At 31.8% G+C, this 23,179-nt stretch overlaps 1 protein-coding gene across 1 annotated transcript; it reads right to left on the bottom strand.

Moving 5' to 3' along the window:
• Positions 1 to 892: 892 nt before the first annotated feature.
• LOC132282155 (uncharacterized) lies at positions 893 to 1,339 on the bottom strand. The gene has a single exon (XM_059783777.1). The coding sequence runs from the start codon at positions 1,337 to 1,339 to the stop codon at positions 893 to 895; it is 447 nt and encodes a 148-aa protein (XP_059639760.1).
• Positions 1,340 to 23,179: the final 21,840 nt, after the last annotated feature.

The raw sequence follows: 23,179 nt of genomic DNA, 5'->3' as shown, positions 1-23,179 counted from the left end.
TTTTATTTATTTATTATTATTATTTTCTTGACACCTTGTCGGATGAGTTAATTTCACCGCTGAGTTGCATTTATTTACATATACACATATCTAATATCTATAATATTAATTCAAGAGAAAAAAAAAAGGATAAAAATTACTAATGTTCCATCATATTTAATAAAAAAGCTTCAAGTATGTTTTGTTAAATATTTTCGTACAATGATATCTACAAGAAAAATATTTAGAATTATATAACAATCTTTATTGACATCTTGTTTAATTTCAAATTATTTTATTTAGTTAAAATTGATTATTTTTTTCTAATCTTTCATTTAGGTATATATTTCCCAAGTGATATCAAAGCACTCACAAAATTTTCTTTCAAAAATTAGATTTTGAAAAACTAAATCAGTTGATGAAGAAAATTTGATTATCTAACAATACTTATTTCTGTACATCTTCTCTTTTTAATTTTTAGTAATCGTTTTTTTTCTATATTTTCCTTTTTAATATCAAATTTTCGTTATTATTAAGTTATATTTTTCTCATTTTTTAATTTTCTCAAAGTATATATACTATGACTAGCATATTACAATTGATTTATAAAATTTTTAAACTTTAGTTACATAATACAAATCCAGCCCCAATCTAAAATTTCTTGCTACACCCTGACGGTAGGGCTAACAAATCAGTCGGATTTAGAAAAGCCAAAACATCAAACTTCTAACAAAATTAATTACTATAATAATATATTTTTTAGGAAACAAAATAATAACATCATATGCACACAAACATATATATCTAGACATACAAAAGATGTCCCTGGATTTTTTTTTTTTTTAAAAAAAACCCTTCAATATTGTTTCACAAACTTAAACCCTAGGAATATGACAAAAACTACAGATCGTAATCAGCTTAGATGAAACCCAGACAAGAGTCGTTTGGCTATGTGTATAACATATAACAAGAATCCTGAAGTTGAAAGGGTCAAACTCAATAAAATAAGTGCGGCCATCCCAAAAGCCAGACACGGCCTTGTATCCATCAAAAAAGACTGTAACAACCCTACTGCTTCACACACATCCTCATTGTAGTGTGCGGAGTAGCGTTTCTCCCACTCCATCCAATTCTCGGGCGGCGAACGGATGTCCTCCAACATCTTGGCCTCTCGAATGCGCATCCGGAGGATGATCATGTTCTCATCCACCGGCCTACCACCATAATCATGCCCTGATCTTCTCACACTTGCAATTATTGGCTTCTTTGTTACGGGTACAAGTGTTCTCCGGCAACGCAACTTGGCAGGAGACCACCGGAGGGGAAGCGTGGGACGTGGAGTAAATGAGGTTGCTTCCATTGTTGATAATGGTGAGCTTGCTTAAAAAAAATTTTGTAAGTGATTGGGAATGGCATAAGAGAATGTACTATATATATATATATATATATATAGAGCATAGAATGGGACAAGTAGTTACGTGTTATGAAGTTTTTATCTTAGACACGAAGGCACTAATACCGTGTCCGATGTGACAAGAAGGACTTTACGCGTGTTAATGAATGTACACGTAGCGATGCGTGAGATATATATAATCAACTTTGTTTTTTTTGTATCCCATCTTGCGTTTAACTCTTCTTACCCAAGGAATGTATTTATACTGTGTATGTGTGTGTGAAAAATGCAAAATTCTCTAAGCAAACAAAATGGGCTAGCCGACAAATTTTAAATATAATGGAACAATATTATACAAGCTACCAAGTTCAAGTTGACTAACAAATGAGTGCCGACTAGAGTCACTACTTGTAGTGTGTCTGCTTTAAAATTTGAAATCATCTCATTTTTAAATTACAAGCTTTTGGACATTCAATATATGTAGTGTCTCCACGTTAAAACTTGGACTCCTCTAATTCTGAAATTACAAACTTTGCCTATACCTAAACTCAAACTCAAAATTTTAATTTTTTTTTTTTTTTGTTTTTGTTTGTGAAAGAGTAATATGATTGAGCCACATATAGTGACTCTAGTCAGCACTCAAAATCATTCAATGTCGTGCAATACCAAAGTGTTACCTCACATAATGTGTTATGTGTGCGTGCACCGCGTAAAGAAAATAAAGGATTACAAGTAAACAAGTCATGATTTGAGTAGTAGGAGGCACAGTGACATGCGAGCTTAGGTTGATGCTGAAAGGTGACTGTAATTTCTTTGAAAAAGCGTCCAACTCAAAACAACCAAAGGTGAACAAAAGTTGACAATACTTTGAGACCGCTGTAAATTATGGTTGGAATGTGATTATCTATCAATTCATGTTGACAATAGTTTAACCAGAAAGATGAGCCTTAGTTTGTTGTTTAACAAATATTGCCAATATTTAAAGAAAAATTCGCTATGCAGATGAATTAGCAAATTCACATAATAAAATACATATATAAATCAAGATTGAATAAAATACTTAATGGAAGTACAAATTAATTAACACAAATACAACCCCTTTATATAGCAGCTTAAACATGAAACTGATGATATATTATAATTAATGATACAATGAATATATATAAATGGCTTAAGAAATTATAGGTCAAGGAAATAAAGAAAAAAAAAATTACAACTAAGTGATTAAACTAGAGAAGTATATGTTGATTTGTTGTTGCTGTAACTTTTTTGAAGCGCATATTTTGTTTATTTCCTTTTCACAAAAGAAGCATGGTATGTAGTGGCGTACGCGGGAAAAAATATGACGGTTTTTAAAAATTTCAGTGCAGGCAATAGTAAATTTTAGGGAAAATTACATATAAATGGAGTTAAAGTTCCATATTTACTTAGAGGCTGAGTCAAAATTTCATATTTCTCTAAAATGGATTGCTGAGGTGGCACATGGTTTTTTACTGTTTAGAAATTGCGATGCCTAAAATACCTTTCCGCGAAGGTACTACTTTTTCTTCGAAAGTACTACTTTTTTGAACTGAAGGTATTACTTTTTGACATCCAGGTACCATGCTTTTTAAACACTCGCGAAGGTACTACTTTTTCTCCGAAGGTACTACTTTTTTGAACTGAAGGTACTACTTTTTTATTAGGGAAGGGCATTTTAGGCACCACAATTTTTTAAACAGTAAAAAACCATGTGCCACCTCAGCAATCCATTTTAGAGAAATATGGAACTCTGACTCAGTTTCTAAGTAAATATGAAACTTTGACTCCATTTATATGTAATTTTCCCTAAATTTTATAAGTATATATATCAAAATGAGAAAAATAATAAAGTATAGTAGTAAAAATAAAAAAATAAAAATAAAACAATCTATAAGGGCAGTTATTCTTGTTAAGCCACTCATAGATCCGTGCCTAATTGGTGTGACATACACACATCAGACCGCGTTTCATCCTTGAAATAAGAAGGCGGCATACTGGTCGGTAAAATAAAAAAATTAATTTTTAAACTTTTAGTTGTAAAGACAATTTAATTAGTCAAAAAGAAAAGAAAAGGAGCTTTAGTTAGTCAAAAATTCTATGGCATCAAAATCGATTGTTAAAATACATTTTATTTATATTGAGAAGATTCATTTAAAATAATTCAAGTTTGAAAGATCCATCAAATTGAATTTCAGATGAGACGATAGGGTGAGTAAGCAGGGTGTGTACGCAACGTAAATTATAACTAAAAAGTCAGAATTTCAGATGAGACAAAAGGGTGTGCAAGTAATGTAAATTATAACTAAAAAGTCAAAATTCAAATGAGAAAAAAGGTATGTAAACAGCGTAAATTGTATTTAAAAAATTAAAATTTCAGATGAAACAATAGAGCGGGTGCATCAGCAACGTAAATTATAACTAAAAAGTCAAAATAGTAGGAAAAAAGATCAAATGAGAAATAATAATTCCGTTTGGTAAGAGTGAAATAAATAAATAAATAAAATAGATGAAAAGGAGACATGCATCCTTAGGAAACGGATTTTGCTTCACTTTAACTTCAAATATCAATCCATTTGGGTTTATCTAGGAAAAATTTTAAAAATTAAATCAAGCTGTGCGTGAATAGTTTAGGCTGAACTTAGTCAAATGTTAGGCTTGTGTTAATTCATTAAATAAATAGAGCCAAACAAAGTTTCAAAAAAAATATGGTTTATTAAATGAGTAAGGTTCCAAAACAATAAGTTTAATTTATGTAAGCTTGCTTACACATCCCCTTTGTCTTTTTTTTTTTTCTTTTTTTTTTTGACAAAAGAGAATTTTCATCCATTCGTTGATAGAAAGGTAAAAATTCAATCAAAATATAAAGTATATATAATAAAATTTTAAATTTATATATTCACAAGTTCACATAAGAACAATTTTGACTACAGTATTTGTCAAGATTACCCTCCAGAGAAAAAAAAAAAAATAGTAGTTGACGGAGTCAAAATTTGTCAAGATTATAAGGGGCTGAATATAATCATATCACTTCTAATAATTAGTTTTCCGACATTGATTGACGGCTCCTCATGCCTCTAGTCTTTGTTTGGGTCAATTATACTACTTCATGGAAAAGAGAGTGTTTTGTTGGTAACCGACGACGGGATCGAATATTTAACATTGGTTTTACAATACGCCCTTTTTACTATTATTTAGTTACGAAAAATTTTCTTTATGAATATTTTTAGTAAAAAAATTTCTCTTAACCACTAAGAATATTTATAGGTTTGAAATAGTTGAGGGAAATTTTTTATTTAAAATATTCATAAGAGAAATTTTTTATAACTGACTAGAAATTGAGGGTGATTTTTTACAATTCATCCTTGATTTTATTATATACGTTCCATCAAGTAGATCTACTAAACATATATATATATATATATTTTATAACAAGAGTTGTATACATTTTCTTTTTTAAAAAACTGTATGGTGTATACCGTGTATTTGATCACATTCCACTATCTGTCCGTTTCCACATGGCATGTTTTTATGATTGACCTGGATAAAGATTAATAACTTAAAAAATGCTAAAAATGAGATGGTTATTCTATTCAATAAATCAATGATCTTCAGAAACTTGTCTTTTTTGTAAATTTAGTGTGGGAAAGCTCGAATTATTTCCTTCTATGAACCTAATCATATCACGTTCTCATGACTCTAGCTAGGTTTAGGTGGCGATACATAGAAATCGACAAATGAGAACGTGAAGATGATTATTGGATTTACAGTACTGAAATGATGGATCATCCACCTTAGTCTTTGTTTGGGTCAAAACTTTGTGGAAAAGAGATCGAATAAGTCAAGAGTTTTTTTGGCTTTTTATTTGTTCCGTCACGTACTGAACATCTATATATATATATATATATATATATATATAACAAGAATCGTATTTATTTTATTTTATTTTTCAAGAACTGGACAGTGTACGTATTTGATCACAATCCACTTTGTATCCGGTTTTACGTGGCATGTTCTTATGATTGAGCTGGACAAAGATTAATCCTAAATTAAGGTTCATCTAATAACTTTAATTTCACAAAAATGGGATGGTAATTCTTTTCCATAAAGCAGAAACTTGTATTTTTTTTATATGAAATCTATTAACTAATTATGAACGTTTTGTGATTCATGAGCAAGGAAAAGAAGGTCTCCATAGACAACTTAAATACGCGACATAGTATTATATTATTCGTCACTTTGATCCATCCCTTAAAAAATTATTTACCCCAAAAAAAGGAAAGAAAAGAAATCCTAAACTGAGGTTTTTATATTTTTCTTCAAGTGAAATGATCCACCACCTTCAAATGGACAATGGCTTCATGCATGTTTTATCACATAAAACCCTACCAGACATATACTATAATTTTTTTTAATCAATATATCCTCATTATATAAGCTAATACACAATTATAGAGGGTAGTATTGTTGATTTACAATTTATATAATAATTTTGCTTCTCTTCGTATCTCGTTTCAGTCCAATTTTGGAGGGTAAAATTTATGAGTTAGGATCCATCATCTCTTTTATTTAATTCCTTTTTGTTTCTTTTCTACTAAACCCTATAAGCTAAAAAAGAAGAAATTATCATGAACCATTGCAATTATTGGGTTTATTGATATTCCTAATATAGTAGATGTTATCACACATATAATCATTGAGATGAAGCGTGCTCTTTCTCTTGCTGAGTTGTTGCTAAAAACTCCTTACTTTTTCAAGTTTTTGCCTTAGGTTCCATTTATTTGGATATAAAATATTTTTCTAAAATGAAATCTTTTAATTTCAATCCATTTACTGTATCTGCAAACAATTATAAAAAAATAAATCGAATTATTCATGAATATTTTGGGCTGAACTAGTCAAAGGTGGGTTGTTATTTCATTAAGTAACATTCAGGGAAGCAAATTCATAGTGGTTTCTTGGTTATCTATGTGCCTCGTGAAGATAATGGTGTTGCACATCAATTAGCAGTGGGCTTTGAGGAGTAAATTAGAGAAATTTCATATTTTTGAGATCCCTTTGTGCATCCATAAGAGTGTATTTGTCCTAGTTTCTTGAAATAAAGTTTTCTTGACTTTTGAAATATATATATATATATATATATATATATATATATAGCACTGCTATATATGTGAAAAATAGCACTGCTATCCCTTGGTCTCTCCAATATTCAACCCATCAATTATTAACCCATATTATATAGCATGGTGTAGAAATTGAAGCCTAACATTATTTGAAAAATGCAATTTATTCATCTTTCATTGTTCATATCTGAATTGGTCAAAATATAATTTTATTTATAAAAAAAGCCACTATATATTATTGATTTACGAGTGTTTCACATGGGGGTGGAGTTCTCGCATAAGAGTATCCGAGACCACTACAAGATTAAACTGATATATGAGACAATGTGTATTGGTCAAATCCCTTGGTCAAAAGTAGCACTCCTCATCAGTCAAAACTGATATATGAGACCACCGTATTGTCTCATATATCAGTTTAATATAGGCCTGTCAACATATCAGATCGATTAAATTCATATTCTATTTGTTAAGCAAACGGATTATCATAGTCGAATTACTAACGGGTTCTCGGACTGAATATCCCAATCCATATCCAATTTAGCTGAGACTCGGATCAAATCGGATTCAAATTCGGATTCAAATCATATTTATTAACATATATAATTATAAAGTTAGATGAAGCGGAGAATTGCTAATGTACATAATGTTACATAATATAACTATGCAACCAAATGAATATAAAGATAAATAATTAATATATATGACTTTATTAGTATGTGTATGAGAACATCACACTATTGTATATATATAACATTATGATTTTTTCATTTTTTATTTTTGGATACCTCTAATACAATTTTAATAGGAGTATTGACATATATATAGATAGATAGATATATATGTGTGTAAAATTATTGATGAGTAATTATATATATATAATTTTAATCAGATCGGATCGAATTATTAACGAATCAGATCAACATAATCCATATTCGATTTGTTAAACTAACGGATTATCGAATTCGGATCATAATAGGATTATCGGATTTTTTGTTTAATCCATATCCGACTAATCGGATCGGATCCGGATTCGGATCCGTTCCATTAACAGGTCTAGCTTAATCTTTCAGTGTTATACGATATTCTTATGTGAGAACTCCACCTCTACGTGAAGTACTCAATTTTCGTGGATCAGCAATTTATAATTTTTTTAAATAAAACTATATTTTGACATGAAAGAAGAATAAATTGCATTTTTCAATAATGTTAGGCTTCAATTTCTACATCATGGTATGAAAACAATTGATGGGTTGAAAATATTGGAGAGATCAACCAAGCAAAATCGTTGAAATGGTGGAGGAAATTAATTCCATTATTACATATAAAAAGCATACGTACAAGTACTACTATACTTTATGTTATACATTATTTATTTATTTATTTTAAGGTAAGCACAAACAGTTTGTGCTATAACTTATAAATTTGGTTGGTTTCATTAAAATTTTGTCTAAAATAACTAATTTAAAGGTTACCGTCCACAGAAAGAATTAGCAAGAGTCAAAATTTGTCAAGAAGATTTTGAGGGGATGAATCCAATCACGTCATTTCTAATAATTCGACCTTGACCGGCTAGGATTTGAAATTAACGATTATAAATCTCGTGCGGCTAGGATTTGAAATTAACGATGCCTTTATCTAGGCGGCGATAGATGCATAATTACTAGTTAGATATTAGATGCCTCAAGGGCACAAATACATAACTGCTAGTTAAGATATTGAAATTAACAGGCTATAAATCTCGTGTCTATAGATACATAACTTTGTCATGTTTTGGAATAGATATTGAATGCCGCATGGGCACTGTGTTATTAATGTTCCTGTCACTATTTAAAAACAAATTAACCCAAACCTACTTATAAAACTAATAACAAGATAATATGTTATATTAGTATTTCATCTATACACTATTCTAAAAGTGTAACTAATTTATTAACATTTTTAGATTTTTAAAAAATACAAAATTATTTCATTATATATTAAACATTAAATCACCTTATGATTCAAACAATTTTAAATTTTTCTTTATATCTATATCTATCTATATCTATACTATTCTAAAAGTAGCTAATTTCTTAACATTTTTAGATTTTTAAAAAATACAAAATTATTTCATTAAATACTTAAACATTAAATCAACTTATGATTCAAATAATTTTCAATTTTTCTTTATAAATATTCCAATGACGTATCATTAAATCACCTTATTTAACTCTCACAACTAAAAAAAAAAAAAGAAAAAAAAAATGTAAAAGGACAATAAAATACACCTTTTTTGTTTCTAAAATATGCATCCACTCCATTTTAAACATTATTGCTTATTTTAAATTTAAAAAAATTGTTAACATATATATTAACTGTATAATGATTCATAATGTCTATATAAATGTTACAACACTTTAGTTTCTTCTCATTACATGTAATGATTATATCTCTTCAAATTTTACGACATAACGGTTCCAAATGAAAAACTTGGGAGTCTATACAAGTGCAACAAAATTATATACCAATTTATTTCTAATTTATTTTCAATTTATTTACAACCCTTCTGAGTCATATAATTTTCAAATTTTATTTATTAAAAACCTCAATTTCACGTATCATTAATTCACCTTATTTAACTCTTTCAAATAAATAATACTCCTTAATAAGAAAAAAAAAAAACTTTAAAAGAATAAAAACTATAATACAACAAAAAGAAAAAGAAAAGAAAAGAAAATATATATATATATATATATATATATATATATATATATTAAATTCTAAAGCCTCATTTACACTATTTCAAACAAAACAAAAAATTGTAGAAGAAAAACAAAATGTACCCTATTTGATTAAAAACAAAAACAAAAAATTCACGCAACAAAATGAAAAAGAAAAAGAAAAACGTAAAAAGGAAAAAATATATATATACATTTTTGTTCACAATGTCAGTATAAAGTTTACAATCCTTTAATTTCTTGCTATTAAGTGTAATGATTTATTTCTTTTTAAATATTACGATATAAAGGTTACAACACTTTCCTTTTTTTGTTTCCTAGTTGGGACTCACACATACTGCCTCCACATTACAACATTTTAGTTTTCTACCATTACATCTGATTTGGAGTCTCTCCAAATGCAACAAAATTATCTTCCAATTTATTTTCAATTCATTTACAACCCTTATGATTTATATAATTTTCAATTTTTCTTTATAAAAATTCTAATGTTGTGTCGTTAAATCACCTTATTTAACTCTCACAAATTAAAAATAAGAAAGGAAAAAAAAAACATAAAAGGAAAAAAAACTATAACATTCCCAATATTTAAAAAGCAACCCGTTCCTTTCCAAATATTCTAAAGCCTAATTCACATTATTCAAAAAAATATATGTATAAGGAAAAAAAAAAAAAAAGTACCATATTTGTTTAAAAACAAAAATCTATATCTATATTTATATATATATATATATATATATATATATATATATATATATACACATATATATTCTAAAAGTGTACGTAGCTAATTTCTTAACATTTTTATATTTTTTAAAAATGCAAAATTATTTCATTAAATACTAAACATTAAATTACCTTATAATTCAAGCAATTTTCAATTTTTCTCTATAAAAATTCCAATGACGTGTCATTAAATCAGCTTATTTAACAGTCACAACTAAAAAAAAAAGAAAAAAAAAATGTAAAAGGAAAATAAAACACACCTTTTTGTTTCTAAAATACACACCCACTCGATCCACTTCAACTTATTTTAAATTTAGAAAAATTGTTAACGTATATATTAACTGTATAATGATTCATACTGTCTATATAAATGTTACAACACTTTAGTTCCTTCTCATTACGTGTAATGATTATGTCTATTTAAATTTTACGATATAACGGTTCCAAATGAAAAATCCTTTAATTTTCTGTTATTACATTTGATTAGGAGTCTATACAAAAGCACCAAAATTATATACCAATTTATTTTTAATTTATTTTCAATTTATTTACAACCCTTCTGGGTCATATAATTTCCAAATTTTATTTATAAAAAACCTAAATTTTATGTATCATTAATTCTCCTTATTTAACACTTTCAAATAAATAATACTCCTTAATAAATAAATAAAACATAAAAAGAAAAAAAAAACTATAATACAACGAAAAGAAAAAGAAAAAGAAAAAACGCCAAAGAGAAAAGAGAAAAATTAAATTAAATTAAAAAAAAAACTTACATTTTTAAAAAAAATTCTAAAGCCTCATTCACACTATTCCAAACAAAACAAAACAAAATTGTAGAAGAAAAACAAAATGTACCCTATCTGATTAAAAAAAAAAAAAAAAATCAAGCAACAAAATGAAAAAGAAAAAGAAAAACGTAAAAGGAAATAAATATATATACATTTTTGTTTTTAAAACGACGCATGCCCACCCCACTTCAAACATTTTTGCTTAATTTAAATTTAAAATAATTATTAACATATATATTAACTACATAATGATTCATAATGTCTATATGAAGTTTACAACTCTTTAATTTCTTACTATTAAGTGTAACGATTTATTTCTTTTTCAATGTTATGATACAAAGGTTACAACCCTTTAGTTTTATGCCATTACATCTGATTTGGAGTCTCTCCAAATGCACCAAAATTATCTTCTAATTTATTTTCAATTCATTTACAACCCGTATGATTTATATAATTTTCAATTTTTCGTTATAAAAATTCTAATGATGTGTCATTAAATCACCTTATTTAACTCTCCCAAATTAAAAATAAGAAAAAATATATATAAAAGGAAAAAAAAAACTATAATATTCCCACTATTTGAAAAGGAACCCATTCCTTTCCAAAAATTCTAAAGCCTAATTCACATTATTAAAAAAAAAAAATGTATAAGGAAAAAAAAAAAAAAAAAGTACCATATTTGTTTAAAAACAAAAATTTATATCTATATCTATTATAAAAGTGTAGCTAATTTCTTAACATTTTTTTATTTTTTAAAAATACAAAATTATTTCATTAAATACTAAACATTAAATCACCTTATGATTCAAACAATTTTCAATTTTTTTCTATATAAATTCCAGTGACGTGTCATTAAATCACTTTATTTAACTCTTACAACTAAAAAAAAAGAAAACAAAAAGGTAAAAGGAAAATAAAACACACCTTTTTTGTTTCTAAAATATACATCCGCTCCACTTCAAACATTTTTGCTTATTTTAAGTTTAGAAAAATTGTTAACATATATATTAACTGTATAATGATTCATAATGTCTATATAAATGTTACAATACTTTAGTTTCTTCTCATTACGTATAATGATTATGTGTTTTTAAATTTTACGATATAACGGTTCCAAATGAAAGATCTTTTAATTTTCTGTTAACACATTTGAATGGGAGTCTATACAACAAACACACCAAAATTATCTAACAATTTATTTTTAATTTATTTTCAATTTATTTATAACCCTTCTAAGTCTCATATAATTTTCAATTTTTATTTGTTAAAAACCTCAATTTTACGTATCATTAATTCACCTTATTTAACTCTTTCAAGTAAATAATACTCCTTAATAAGAAAAAAAAAAAAAAAAAAAAAAAAAAAACATAAAAAAAGGACAAACAAACATACATTTTTTAAAAAAATTTAAAGCCTGCTCATCCACAGTATTTTAAACCGAAAAAAAAAAAAAAATTTGTAGAAGAAAAACAAAATGTACCCTATTTGTTTAAAAACAAAAACAAAAAAATATTCACGAAAAAAAAAAAAAAAAAAAAAACCATACATTTTCGTTATTAAAACGCATGCCCACCCCACTTCAAACATTTTTGCTTAATTTAAATTTTAAACTATTATTAACATATATATTAACTACATAATGGTTCATAATGTCTATATAAAGATTACAACTCTTTAATTTCTTGCTATTAAGTGTAATGATTTATTTAATTTTAAATGTTACAATATAAAGGTTACAATCCTTTAGTTTTCTACCATTACATCTGATTTTGAGTCTCTTCAAATGCACCAAAATTATCTTCCAATTTATTTTCAATTCATTTACAAACCTTATGATTCATATAATTTCCAATTTTTCTTTATAAAAATTCTAATGATGTGTCATTAAATCACTTTAATTAACTCTCACAAATTAAAAATAAGAAGGAAAAAAAAAAACTATAATGTTCCCACTATTTAAAAATGAAGTTGTTCCTTTCTAAAAATTCTAAAGCCTAATTCACATTATTCAAAAAAAAAATGTAAAAGAAAAAAAAGAAAAAAAAAAAGTACCATATTTGTTTAAAAACAAAAATAAATAAATACACCCAAATATATATATATATATAATATATATATATATATATATATATATATATATTTAACTCTCACACATAAAATAAAAAAAATAAAAAAATAAAAAGAAAAAAATGTAAACAAAAAAAAAAAATTCTATAATATTCCCACTATTTAAAAAGGAAACCATTCCTTCCCAAAAATTTTCTCCCTACAAATTCTAAAGCCTAATTCATATTATTCCAGACAAATAAAAAAAATTGTAAAAGAAAAACAAAAGTACTATTTTTGTTTAAAAATATTACTAATACTATTTTTAGATTATGTAACGGTTCATTGTTCACAAAGTTTCATTACAAATATTTTTTAAATTATGTGATGGCTCATTCTCACAAGGTATGTCTTGTGAGTTACCCTGAATCTAAATAGTTATTTCCGCAGTTACCAAGGTGATGAAACATATATATTTAGATGAGATTACAATCTTATTAAAACGATGCATTACAGCCTTCTATAGCAATGGTGGTGGGAGAGTGCACGAGGTGGGCATGACAATAACAAACAAAACAGCAATGTTTACTATAATGAATTTGGCATCCTCATTCTTCTTCCATTTTTCATATTTCAATTCCAACAATTTCTTATATATATATTTAACAAGTTATTCATTTTTTATTAACTTAATAATATTTGTGCATTCTCACATATTAGTACTAAAATAAAATATCTCAATTTTTTCCTTCTTTCTCTTTTGGCAGAAACAAATAACGCTTCAATGCAAATTCTTCCTCCATGGCTTCTTAGGGTATATGATTTAAATAATGCACACATATTCATATGTATCTCCAACCAATTTGTTCATATCGATAAAATTACTCTATTTAATTATATGTAGAAGTTTTGTTACCTGAAATAAAAAATTAAAAAAATAAAATTTTATTTGTTGCATAAAATTCTTGAAGATATTTGGATATACAGGCTGTCAAGTACTCTGGCAGGGGTAAGTTGACTCTCCAACTTTAGTAGCAATATTGGATAATCTTTAGCCAGTTCTTACTTTCTTGTTTGCAATTATTTTCAGGCACTATGATTTATGGAGTAAATTAGTCCATTATAATTAATTGTCAAAAAAAAAAAAAAAAGTAAGAAGAAATATTAAATATTAAAACTCTTCAAGTAAGAAAAAATATTATTTATGGAGAAATATTGGCATGCAAGTGATTGGTGTTTGCATTTTTAATTCATGATCAAATTTATGATTGTTATATATTACATATTAAATTTTTTTTAGAACTGAATAAATTAATTCTCCAATTTTCTCATAAGCCTTTAGGAAGTCAGGCTTCATTTAAGCTGAAATATAATCCTTCTTACATTGAATATGAATTTAACAACTCAAATCTATGGTTTTCCCTTTAGACCATGTTTGGTGTGAGTGAATGGAATCAAATGAAGTAGGAATGGAATGCTTTTGTTTTCATTCTTTAGTTTGGTAACTAACTTTATAGTTGGAATGATGATTCTTGCCCATTCTCTGAAAATGGTGATTCCCACCTATTCATTCTACTTTCCAACTAAAGAAATAGCCATTTTATTCCCACTTAAAAATAATAACAATAAATAAATAAAGCATTTAATGAAACGTCGGCTACACATACACACACACTTATATATATGGGTTTAGTGCAAGAAACACTCCTGAAGTATACCTTTCATAGCATTTTTACCCTTATTTAAAAAGGTGTGCAGAAAAATACCCCCTATTCTTTTCAATTTGTACGAAAAAAACCCATCAATTAATATAATGCTCATTTTACTTTTTTGCTCTTCCAAAAATGCCCCATACCTTACTCTTCACCCCAAAACTGCAACCACCGTGTAATAAAGGCCGACTGCTTGCTTATGGAAGGCTGGAAGGCTGAGGGACTAAAGGAAGAAGGCTGACATTATAACAAAACAAAAGAAAGAAAGATATTCAATAGAAAAGAGCCGGACCTAAACTCAAGCTAAGAGGACTGGGGAAACCAGAGCGGAGATTACCGGAGTTAGCTCACTCCCTTAGATTCAGAAACAATACACGCAAAAAGAAAGATCAAGATGAGTGGGAAATCTGAATAGAAGACAGCTTCTGAGCTATGAGACTTGGAGAACTTTCCTGAGTAAGACCGGGGTTGTCCCCCTTCTGAGTCTAATAGTTGGAATCCAGGGTTGGCGTGGCTGTCTGTGAGTGGTAACTGCGAACCTTCTTGTCCGTGTTGAGTAGCAATTTGAACTTTATATTGAATCAAATAATGAGGGGCCAGCACCCGGTAATAACTTATGTATAAGTAGGTTAAAATGTAATTAAATATGTGAAGTTTTAGTTTAACAGAACCTGGGCTAAACAATTCATGCTTCTGGACCCAGATTGCAAATAGTTAGTTATTTCTAATGAAATAGGGCTAGTCTGATATGTGTACTGATATTAACCATTTTTTGCAAAATTACTGTCCTTGAAACTTGAGCTTTTGAATTTTTAAGTTTGAGACTAAATTTCAAAATGAGTCATGTATAGATATAAGAGGCTGCCGGAGAGATCTGTGTTGGCCGGGGAAGAAGAAGAAAAAGGAGAGAATATGGTTTTTGTATCTACCCTTTTTATTAATTTCACAAAATATTAATTTTTTATATATATTATTAAATGTGTTTCTAAGGGCATTTTAGTCCAATTTTTATAAATAGGACCTATTTGCACAAATATCATAGTTTATGGGGGTTTTTTGCACGGGGGGTGCAATATGTACTGTAAGCATACTGTAGGGATGTTTTTTGCACATATATATACATATATATATATGTGTGTGTGTGTGTGTTTTACAAAAATACGATGTTTTTCTGTGCAACCAAACATGGTCCATTCTCTGATTCATTCAATTCCCACTTTATTTTATTCAACCACACCAAACTAATCCTAAGTGGATTATGTTGTGATGTTTTCAAGAAAGAAAAAAAATAATAATAATACACAAGGTTTTGGCATTTTCGGCCGGGTTTTTTTATATTATTTATTTATTTATTTATTTTTTGTAGGTTTCAACAATTTGGGGACTGAAATGATTAAGTATTAAAGCTTTCCTAGGATAATTGATGAGAAAATTTGTGAGGAATAAATTATAGAAGAAAATTTGGGAAGAATATGTAAGTTGTGAAAACTAAATTTTAGACTTATGATTGCAAGTCAAGAATAATTTATATATTCATAATTGTTATTTTGCTTTTCAGATGTGAACTTATTTGTACAAGTTCAAAAAAGAAATATTTAAAAGACAAAAAAAATATATATATAACAGTTTATGATGTGTTACAATATTAACTATATCTCTACAAATATATATAAAGTGGTTTAGATGATAGCACATTATATTATATTTCATTTCTACACTTAAAAATCTTCAACTTATTATTTTTTATAATTTTAAAAAAATTTAAATGTAATTTCTTTTCCAATAATTTTTTTTATCACGTGCATTATGCACATGCACTTTTGCTAGTATATATATAAATCGCATTATTCCCTTTCAAGAACGGGATAGTAACATTTGATCACAATTCAACATATGTTTTTCACATGGCATGCATCTATTTAAATATTGACTTTTTACTTAATAAATTATTTATTTATTTATGATTGAACTAGGCGAAATATTCTAAGTTAAGGTTGTTCTAATAACTTCAATTTTACATTAATTAAATGAAATGATCCATCTTTAACATCTCAATAATTAGACAATGGAGGGCACTCCATTTTTCTACACTTACATTTCACTTATTTTTTCTTACAAATAAAATGATAAAAATGTCACTAAACTCATTAATGCACAATCTCTTATTTTAAAGTACCATAACTATCCTTTATATTATAAATTATAATTTCTTTTTTCCTTATTTATTTTCTTTACTGTCTTTTTTTTCTCTGGATCATGTCAAAATAGATAATTTATTTTATAGAGGTAACTTAATTTTTGGGTTTTTTTTTTTTTTGGGGGTGGGGGGAGGAGCTTGTTAAAAGAGATAATTTATTCCACATAAATAATCTCTTTCTTTTTTTTTTCTTTTTTTTTTCAACAAATAATTTTTTTTCAACAATGATAACTCTTTTTTGGGTTTTTTTTTTAATACTCTTTTTTAGTTCATTTTTATTATTATTATAGTCAATCAGATAATTTATTTATAACGTTATTTTATTTTATTTTTGGGTTACGGGTTGTCAAAAAGACCAAAAATATTAAAGATGGGAAGAGAGGGGAAGACTAGGAATATCTAGAAGCTTAATTGTGTGATTTGAAAATAAATAATTCTTTAATTTGTATCTAAATACAATTAAGGAAAGAGAAAAAATGGCTCACCTACAACCCCCCATTCAAAATTGACAATGGCTTCATGCATGCATGATGTTCTACCACATAATCCCTACAAAACATATATTTGAAGAAATCTTCTCTTTAACAAAACAAAGCTTGAGATTTGAAAATTGCTGAACACAATCACGACTTTGTAATATTAATCATTATTTTACATCAATCTCATGATCACATCCACGTAAACCTATGAGTCTATGACTAACATTTTACAGTTATGCGACGGCTTAGCAGTCTTTTTTTTTAAAAAAACATTCCATGCACAGTGAATTTGAACCACCATTAGATCAGGACTGATTATTCTTTTTAAAACATCTCTTCGATCCAAAATGACAGAGAAGATAAAATCAGCAGTCTAATTTTTCTTTTTTTCTTTCCCTTCATAGTTTATGAAGGTTGAAAAATGCTAAATATATTAGCAATTTCAACCATGTGAATTTCACGACGGCGCCTATGTAAACCTATGACTGAGATTTTACAGCAAAGTTTTATTTGCACCATTGATTATTAAATTAGAAATGATTATGCTTATTGTGGAGGGAAAAAAACTCCCTCCAATAAAAAGCGCACACGTCATCACTACACATATCTACATTCCAAGGACATATAAGGCCCATCATGCTCAAGCCCAAATTGAGGGTATTTATAGCCCAAGACCGTTGTTATTTGTCCTCCAACCTCCATCAAGGCCGAATCAAGAGGTCATCAGTCCAACTTGTTAATATTTAACATCCGGTCCGTTACTCAAGCCCAGCCGGATCAAAATATGTTCAACCCAGTTATTCAAGAGTGCACTAGTCCTACCAGTTGAAGGATTTACCGTAGAAGGAAAATTCTGAGATAGGAAGTTCTGTACAAGGCAAGTTCTATGTATGAAAAATTAGACAATGGAAAGAACTCTATTAGTAAAGAATGTTTATATAGAAAGAATTGGAGGGCAAGCAACACGAGTCCTACCATAATTTTACAATCTTTTGTATATAAATAGAGGCTAAGACCTCCAATAAAGGAAACAAGCAATTCTACGCTTCGAGATATATTGTTCTTGTTTATTTTACTATTGATTGAGTGAGTTGTTTTATTTTTCTTAATTATTATTGGTTGAGTTAAATTTTGCACCTACACTTTGGCGCCGTCTGTGGGAACCATATAAAAATATACTCCCACTTGTTCTTCAAATCAAATCCTTAGTCGTATCTGGAATGTCAAACGGAGAGTAAACAATGAATCAACAGATAGAACTGATGCAAAAGATGCGAGAGGAGTTCTTGCACCAATTTGAAACACTCCGGCAAGCAAACGATACGAGTGTCGCCCAGATAGCTGCGCTTCAGCAGCAGACTCATACGCTGCACACGGTAATGGCCAGGCTAACGCCACAACCACCACCAGGCGATGCTGCAGCACCACCCCCCACCCAGAATTTACCTCCAGTTCACGAGCCTCCGGCCAACGGGACACCACCCAACGGGGCTCGACCTAATAAGGGTCAGCAAAAGCAAGGGACGAGGTCCGAGGCGGTTGCTTCGGATAATCTCCCGTGTCGCACACAGGACGAACAGGCCGAGTCCAGCCATAGGCTTACGGTATGGTCCAATGGCGTTCCAGATGGCGCACGCGTACAAGATGCCTTCGACGAAAAGAAGCTATTAAGAGTTCAGACACCAGCCGAGATGGCTAGAGAGCACAAAAACTCCTTGGTCAAAACCCCCTTTACAGACGATGTGTACCTTGTGGAGAGACCAAAGAAGTTCACTATGCCATCCTTCACCCAGTTCGATGGGGCAGGAGACCCCTCTCGGTATCTCGATCATTATGCGCAAAAGATGGCACTGGACGATCATAACGATCCGTGGATGTATAAGGTTTTTCCTACCAGTTTAACCGGAGCAGCGTTAGAATGGTTCAGGAATAGGCCACACAAGTCTATCCCTGATTATGAGACCTTGTGCACTATGTTCTTAGCCCAGTACTGCGGAAATAAGAAGCAGAAGAAAAGTATCGCCAGCCTTTTCACCATAAGGCAAAGGAAGGGAGAAACTCTACAAGATTTCTTATCCAGGTTTAACATGGAGACCTCGGAGATAGCAGATTGCCACCCTGCCACGGCAATCGAAACATTTAAGTTGGCAATGATCCAGGGAACCAAGTTTCACACATCATTGATCAAATATTCCCCCCCGGATATGCAAACTTTGAACGCTAGGGCACAAATCTACATTCAGTTGGAGGAAAACGTAACCCACCGTGCACAGCACGCTACCCTCGTCACAGTGGAAAACAAGTCTCGAGAGAAAACTGCAAGCATAAGGATGCAGAAGGTCCCTCATACCGCCACACAAGTCACCCAAGCGCCTGAGAAGAGGCGAAAGACAGAGGACAGGCTTACCCCCCTCCGTACTACCTTAGCACGCCTATTCCAAGAGAATAAGACGAGGTTCGCAACTCCTCAGTCCATGAAACAACCCTTGGAGCAGAGGGACAAAAGCAAACATTGTGCCTACATAGAGACTATGGGCATACCACCAATGACTGCAGGTCCCTTCAGCGATAGGTAGAAAGCATGATAGCGAGAGGAGAGTTGGTGGAGTATCTCGCCACAAAGGAGTACGAAAAACCTCGGGAGGTTAACCCTCGACGGGTAGAGGGCGGTCAGGTAAAGGTTATCCATGCCATACACGAAAGGTCAGAGGATGATGAAGAGTCTGAAGAGTTATACAGATCCAGGCTGAGAGAGGCTCATAAGTTACGATGATTGTCTTCGGTAAACACGGTTGCACCGGGCAGCATCAACATTGGATTCGGTAACAATGATCTGTCTAGAGTCCAGCGCCCGCATGAGGACCCCTTGGTCATTAGCCCCCTAGTAGCGAATTATATGATCAGGAGGGTGCTGATAGATCCGGGAAGTAGCACCAACATCATTACAAAAGCAGCTTTTGATCAGTTGGGGGTTTCACCATCGTCCATCAGGCCAACTTCCAGCCCCCTAATGGGATTTGATGGTACTAAGGTGAATCCGCTTGGGGTGATCGATCTATCCGTTACTGCAGCAAAGAGGACTCTGAAGGAGAACTTTGTCGTGACGGAGATTCATCCATCTTATAACCTCATTATGGGGAGAGGTTGGATCCATCGTATGAACGGAGTCCCCTCTACCCTTTATCAAGTAATGAGGTGTTTATCCCCAGATGGCAGGGAGGTCATCGACCTCTGGGGAGACCAGGTTGCTGCAAAAGAATGTTACATGCTAACGCTGCATGAAGCAAAGAAGGCGTCAAAATCACCTCAGTTAGAGGCGAATCTCAAAGACGCACTCAAATAGCAGTTACAGTATCCTCTACCTAAGTATCTCAAGGCAGAGGAAGAAGCCGAGGCTGAAGCACCTACCGAGGAGCCCCTCCAAGCTATAGAGGTAGTCCTCGGAGACCCTCAGAAGGTCACCTACATTGGCTCATCATGCACAGCCGAAGAGAAGGAAGCATTGATCAGGGTCATTCGGTGCAATTCGGATGTCTTTGCCTGGGATCACTCGGACATGGTAGGGATCGACCCTACGGTTTCATGCCATAGTTTGAGGGTTAACCCATAATTCAGGCCAGTCAAGCAGAGGCACCGACGTTTCGCACCTGAACGGAATCGCATAATAACCGAGGAAGTAAATAAACTATTACAAGCAGGTTTCATTCGAGAGGTGCAATACCCACAATGGCTCTCAAATGTAGTAGTCGTTCAAATGAAGAATGGAAAATGGAGGGTATGCGTAGATTATACCAACCTTAACAAAGCTTGCCCAAAAGATAGCTTCCCTCTACCCAAGATTGATCAAATGGTGGATGCTACGACAGGTTATGAGAGGCTCATATTCCTTGATGCATACTCCGGCTATAATCAGATTCCCATGAATCCTGAAGATGAAGAGAAAACCACTTTCATCACAGAGACGGGCACTTACTGCTACAAAGTGATGCCCTTCGGTCTAAAGAATGCCGGAGCCACCTACCAGCGACTTGTCAGTAAAATTTTCAATAATCTACTGGGGAATACAGTTGAAGCCTATATCGATGACATGGTGGTCAAAAGTATACAGAAAGAAGACCACCCGAAGCACCTCCAAGAGGTCTTTGATACTCTCAAGAGGTACGATATGAAGCTGAACCCCACCAAGTGCTCTTTCGCCGTCTCGTTAAGACAGTTCCTCGGGCACATTGTAAATAAAAGAGGAATAGAAGTAAGCCCAGCTCAGGCAAAGGCACTCATACAGAACCAAGAGCCAAAAACCCGCAGGGAAGTGCAGGTTCTAACAGGCTGAATTGCGGCTCTTAGCCGGTTCATATCCCGATTATCTGATAAGTATAAACCTTTCTTTGATGCTATTCGATCCAAAAACAAAGATATGTGGGGACCTCAGCAGCAGGAAGCTCTCAATCAATTGAAAAGCTACATGACAAAACCCCCAATCCTTTCTGCTCCAACGCCCGAAGACACTCTCATCCTGTACTTGGCAGTATCAGCTGTAGCAACAAGCGCAATGTTAATTAAAGAAGGAGGCAAGGTTCAGCACCCAATCTTTTACACAAGCAAAATGATGACGGATGCCGAGACACGGTACAGCAAGACGGAAAAGGTAATCCTGGCGTTAATTTATGCCAAGAGGAAACTTCGACATTACTTCGAATCTCACAGCATAGTGGTACTTACAAATCACCCTATACGGGCTATCCTAGCTAAACCAGACTTGTCTGGTCGAATTACAAAATGGGCTATTGAACTTAGCTCTTTTGACATCACCTATGCACCGAAGGTATCTCACAAGGGGCAGTCAGCAGCGGATTTCCTACTAGAGTATGAAGATCAACCTGAGGAACCAACACTTCAAGAGCCGTACTGGGAGTTACGGGTTGGTGGCTCTTCTAACCAGAAAAGGGCAGGGGCCGGGATTGACATCACAACACCCGAGGGTACCAAGCTGTAGCAGTCAATTTTGCTAGATTTCCCAGCTACTAATAACGAGGCCGAGTATGACGCGCTGCTCACCGGACTTCGGCTAGCTAAACAGCTACAGGTACGGTGTTTAAAAGTTTTTAGTGACTCACAGCTTGTGATCAATTAAGTGACAGGGCACTATTCTCCCAAGGAGGAACGTATGAAGTTATACAAAGATGCTGTAGAGAGTGCTATCCGGGAGTTCGATCAAATCGAGTTCCATCAGGTACCACGAAATGAAAATGCCGAAGCAGATCGATTGGCCGCAGCCGCATCATCTTCAGACGAAGAGTTGATTCGGCTTGTTCCAATCGATGTTCTCGAAGAACCCAGCATTAATCCCCGGCAAGAGGTGATGGTGATCCCGGAAGTTCCACGCGAGCCCTGCTGGATTGATCCAATCGAGGCCTACCTCAAGGAAAGAGTTCTCCCAAATCAAAAAGCTGAGGCAAGGAAGCTTAGGCTTACCGCGGCTAAGTACTCAATCATCAATAACCAGTTGTACCGAAGGTCATTCTCCGGTCCTTATCTCAAGTGTTTAACCCCCCTACTGAGGCTCTCACAATTCTAAAACAAATTCATGAAGGAGATTGTGGAAACCACTCGGGAGGAAGATCCCTTGCACACAAAATTCTAACCCAAGGTTATTTTTGGCCATACCTGGCTCGGAATGCCGAGGAATACTCAGGAACATGTGACAAGTGTCAGCGCCATGGTCCAATAAAGCATCAACCTGCCGAAGGTTTGCACGCCACGGCTAATCCATGGCCGTTCGCCCAATGGGGGATTGATATAGTAGGACCGTTACCCAAAACCATGGAAAAAAAGGAGCATGTGCTTCTGGCTACGGACTACTTCACCAAGTGGGTGGAAGCTGAAGCCTTCTCTAGCGTCACCCACGAAGAAGTAAAGTATTTCATTTGGAGCAACATTATTTGCCGGTTTGGGGTACCAAAAGTCATCGTAATGGACAATAGTAAGAACCTCGATAACA

The sequence above is a fragment of the Cornus florida genome, unplaced genomic scaffold, assembly GCF_030987335.1.
Source record: "Cornus florida cultivar Cherokee Brave unplaced genomic scaffold, ASM3098733v1 CherokeeBrave_3.0.0_Hap2_Chr11, whole genome shotgun sequence".
Taxonomy (NCBI): Eukaryota; Viridiplantae; Streptophyta; class Magnoliopsida; order Cornales; family Cornaceae; genus Cornus; species Cornus florida.
Note: the sequence above shows the minus strand (reverse complement) of the source record. Positions and strands in the feature narration are given on the sequence as shown.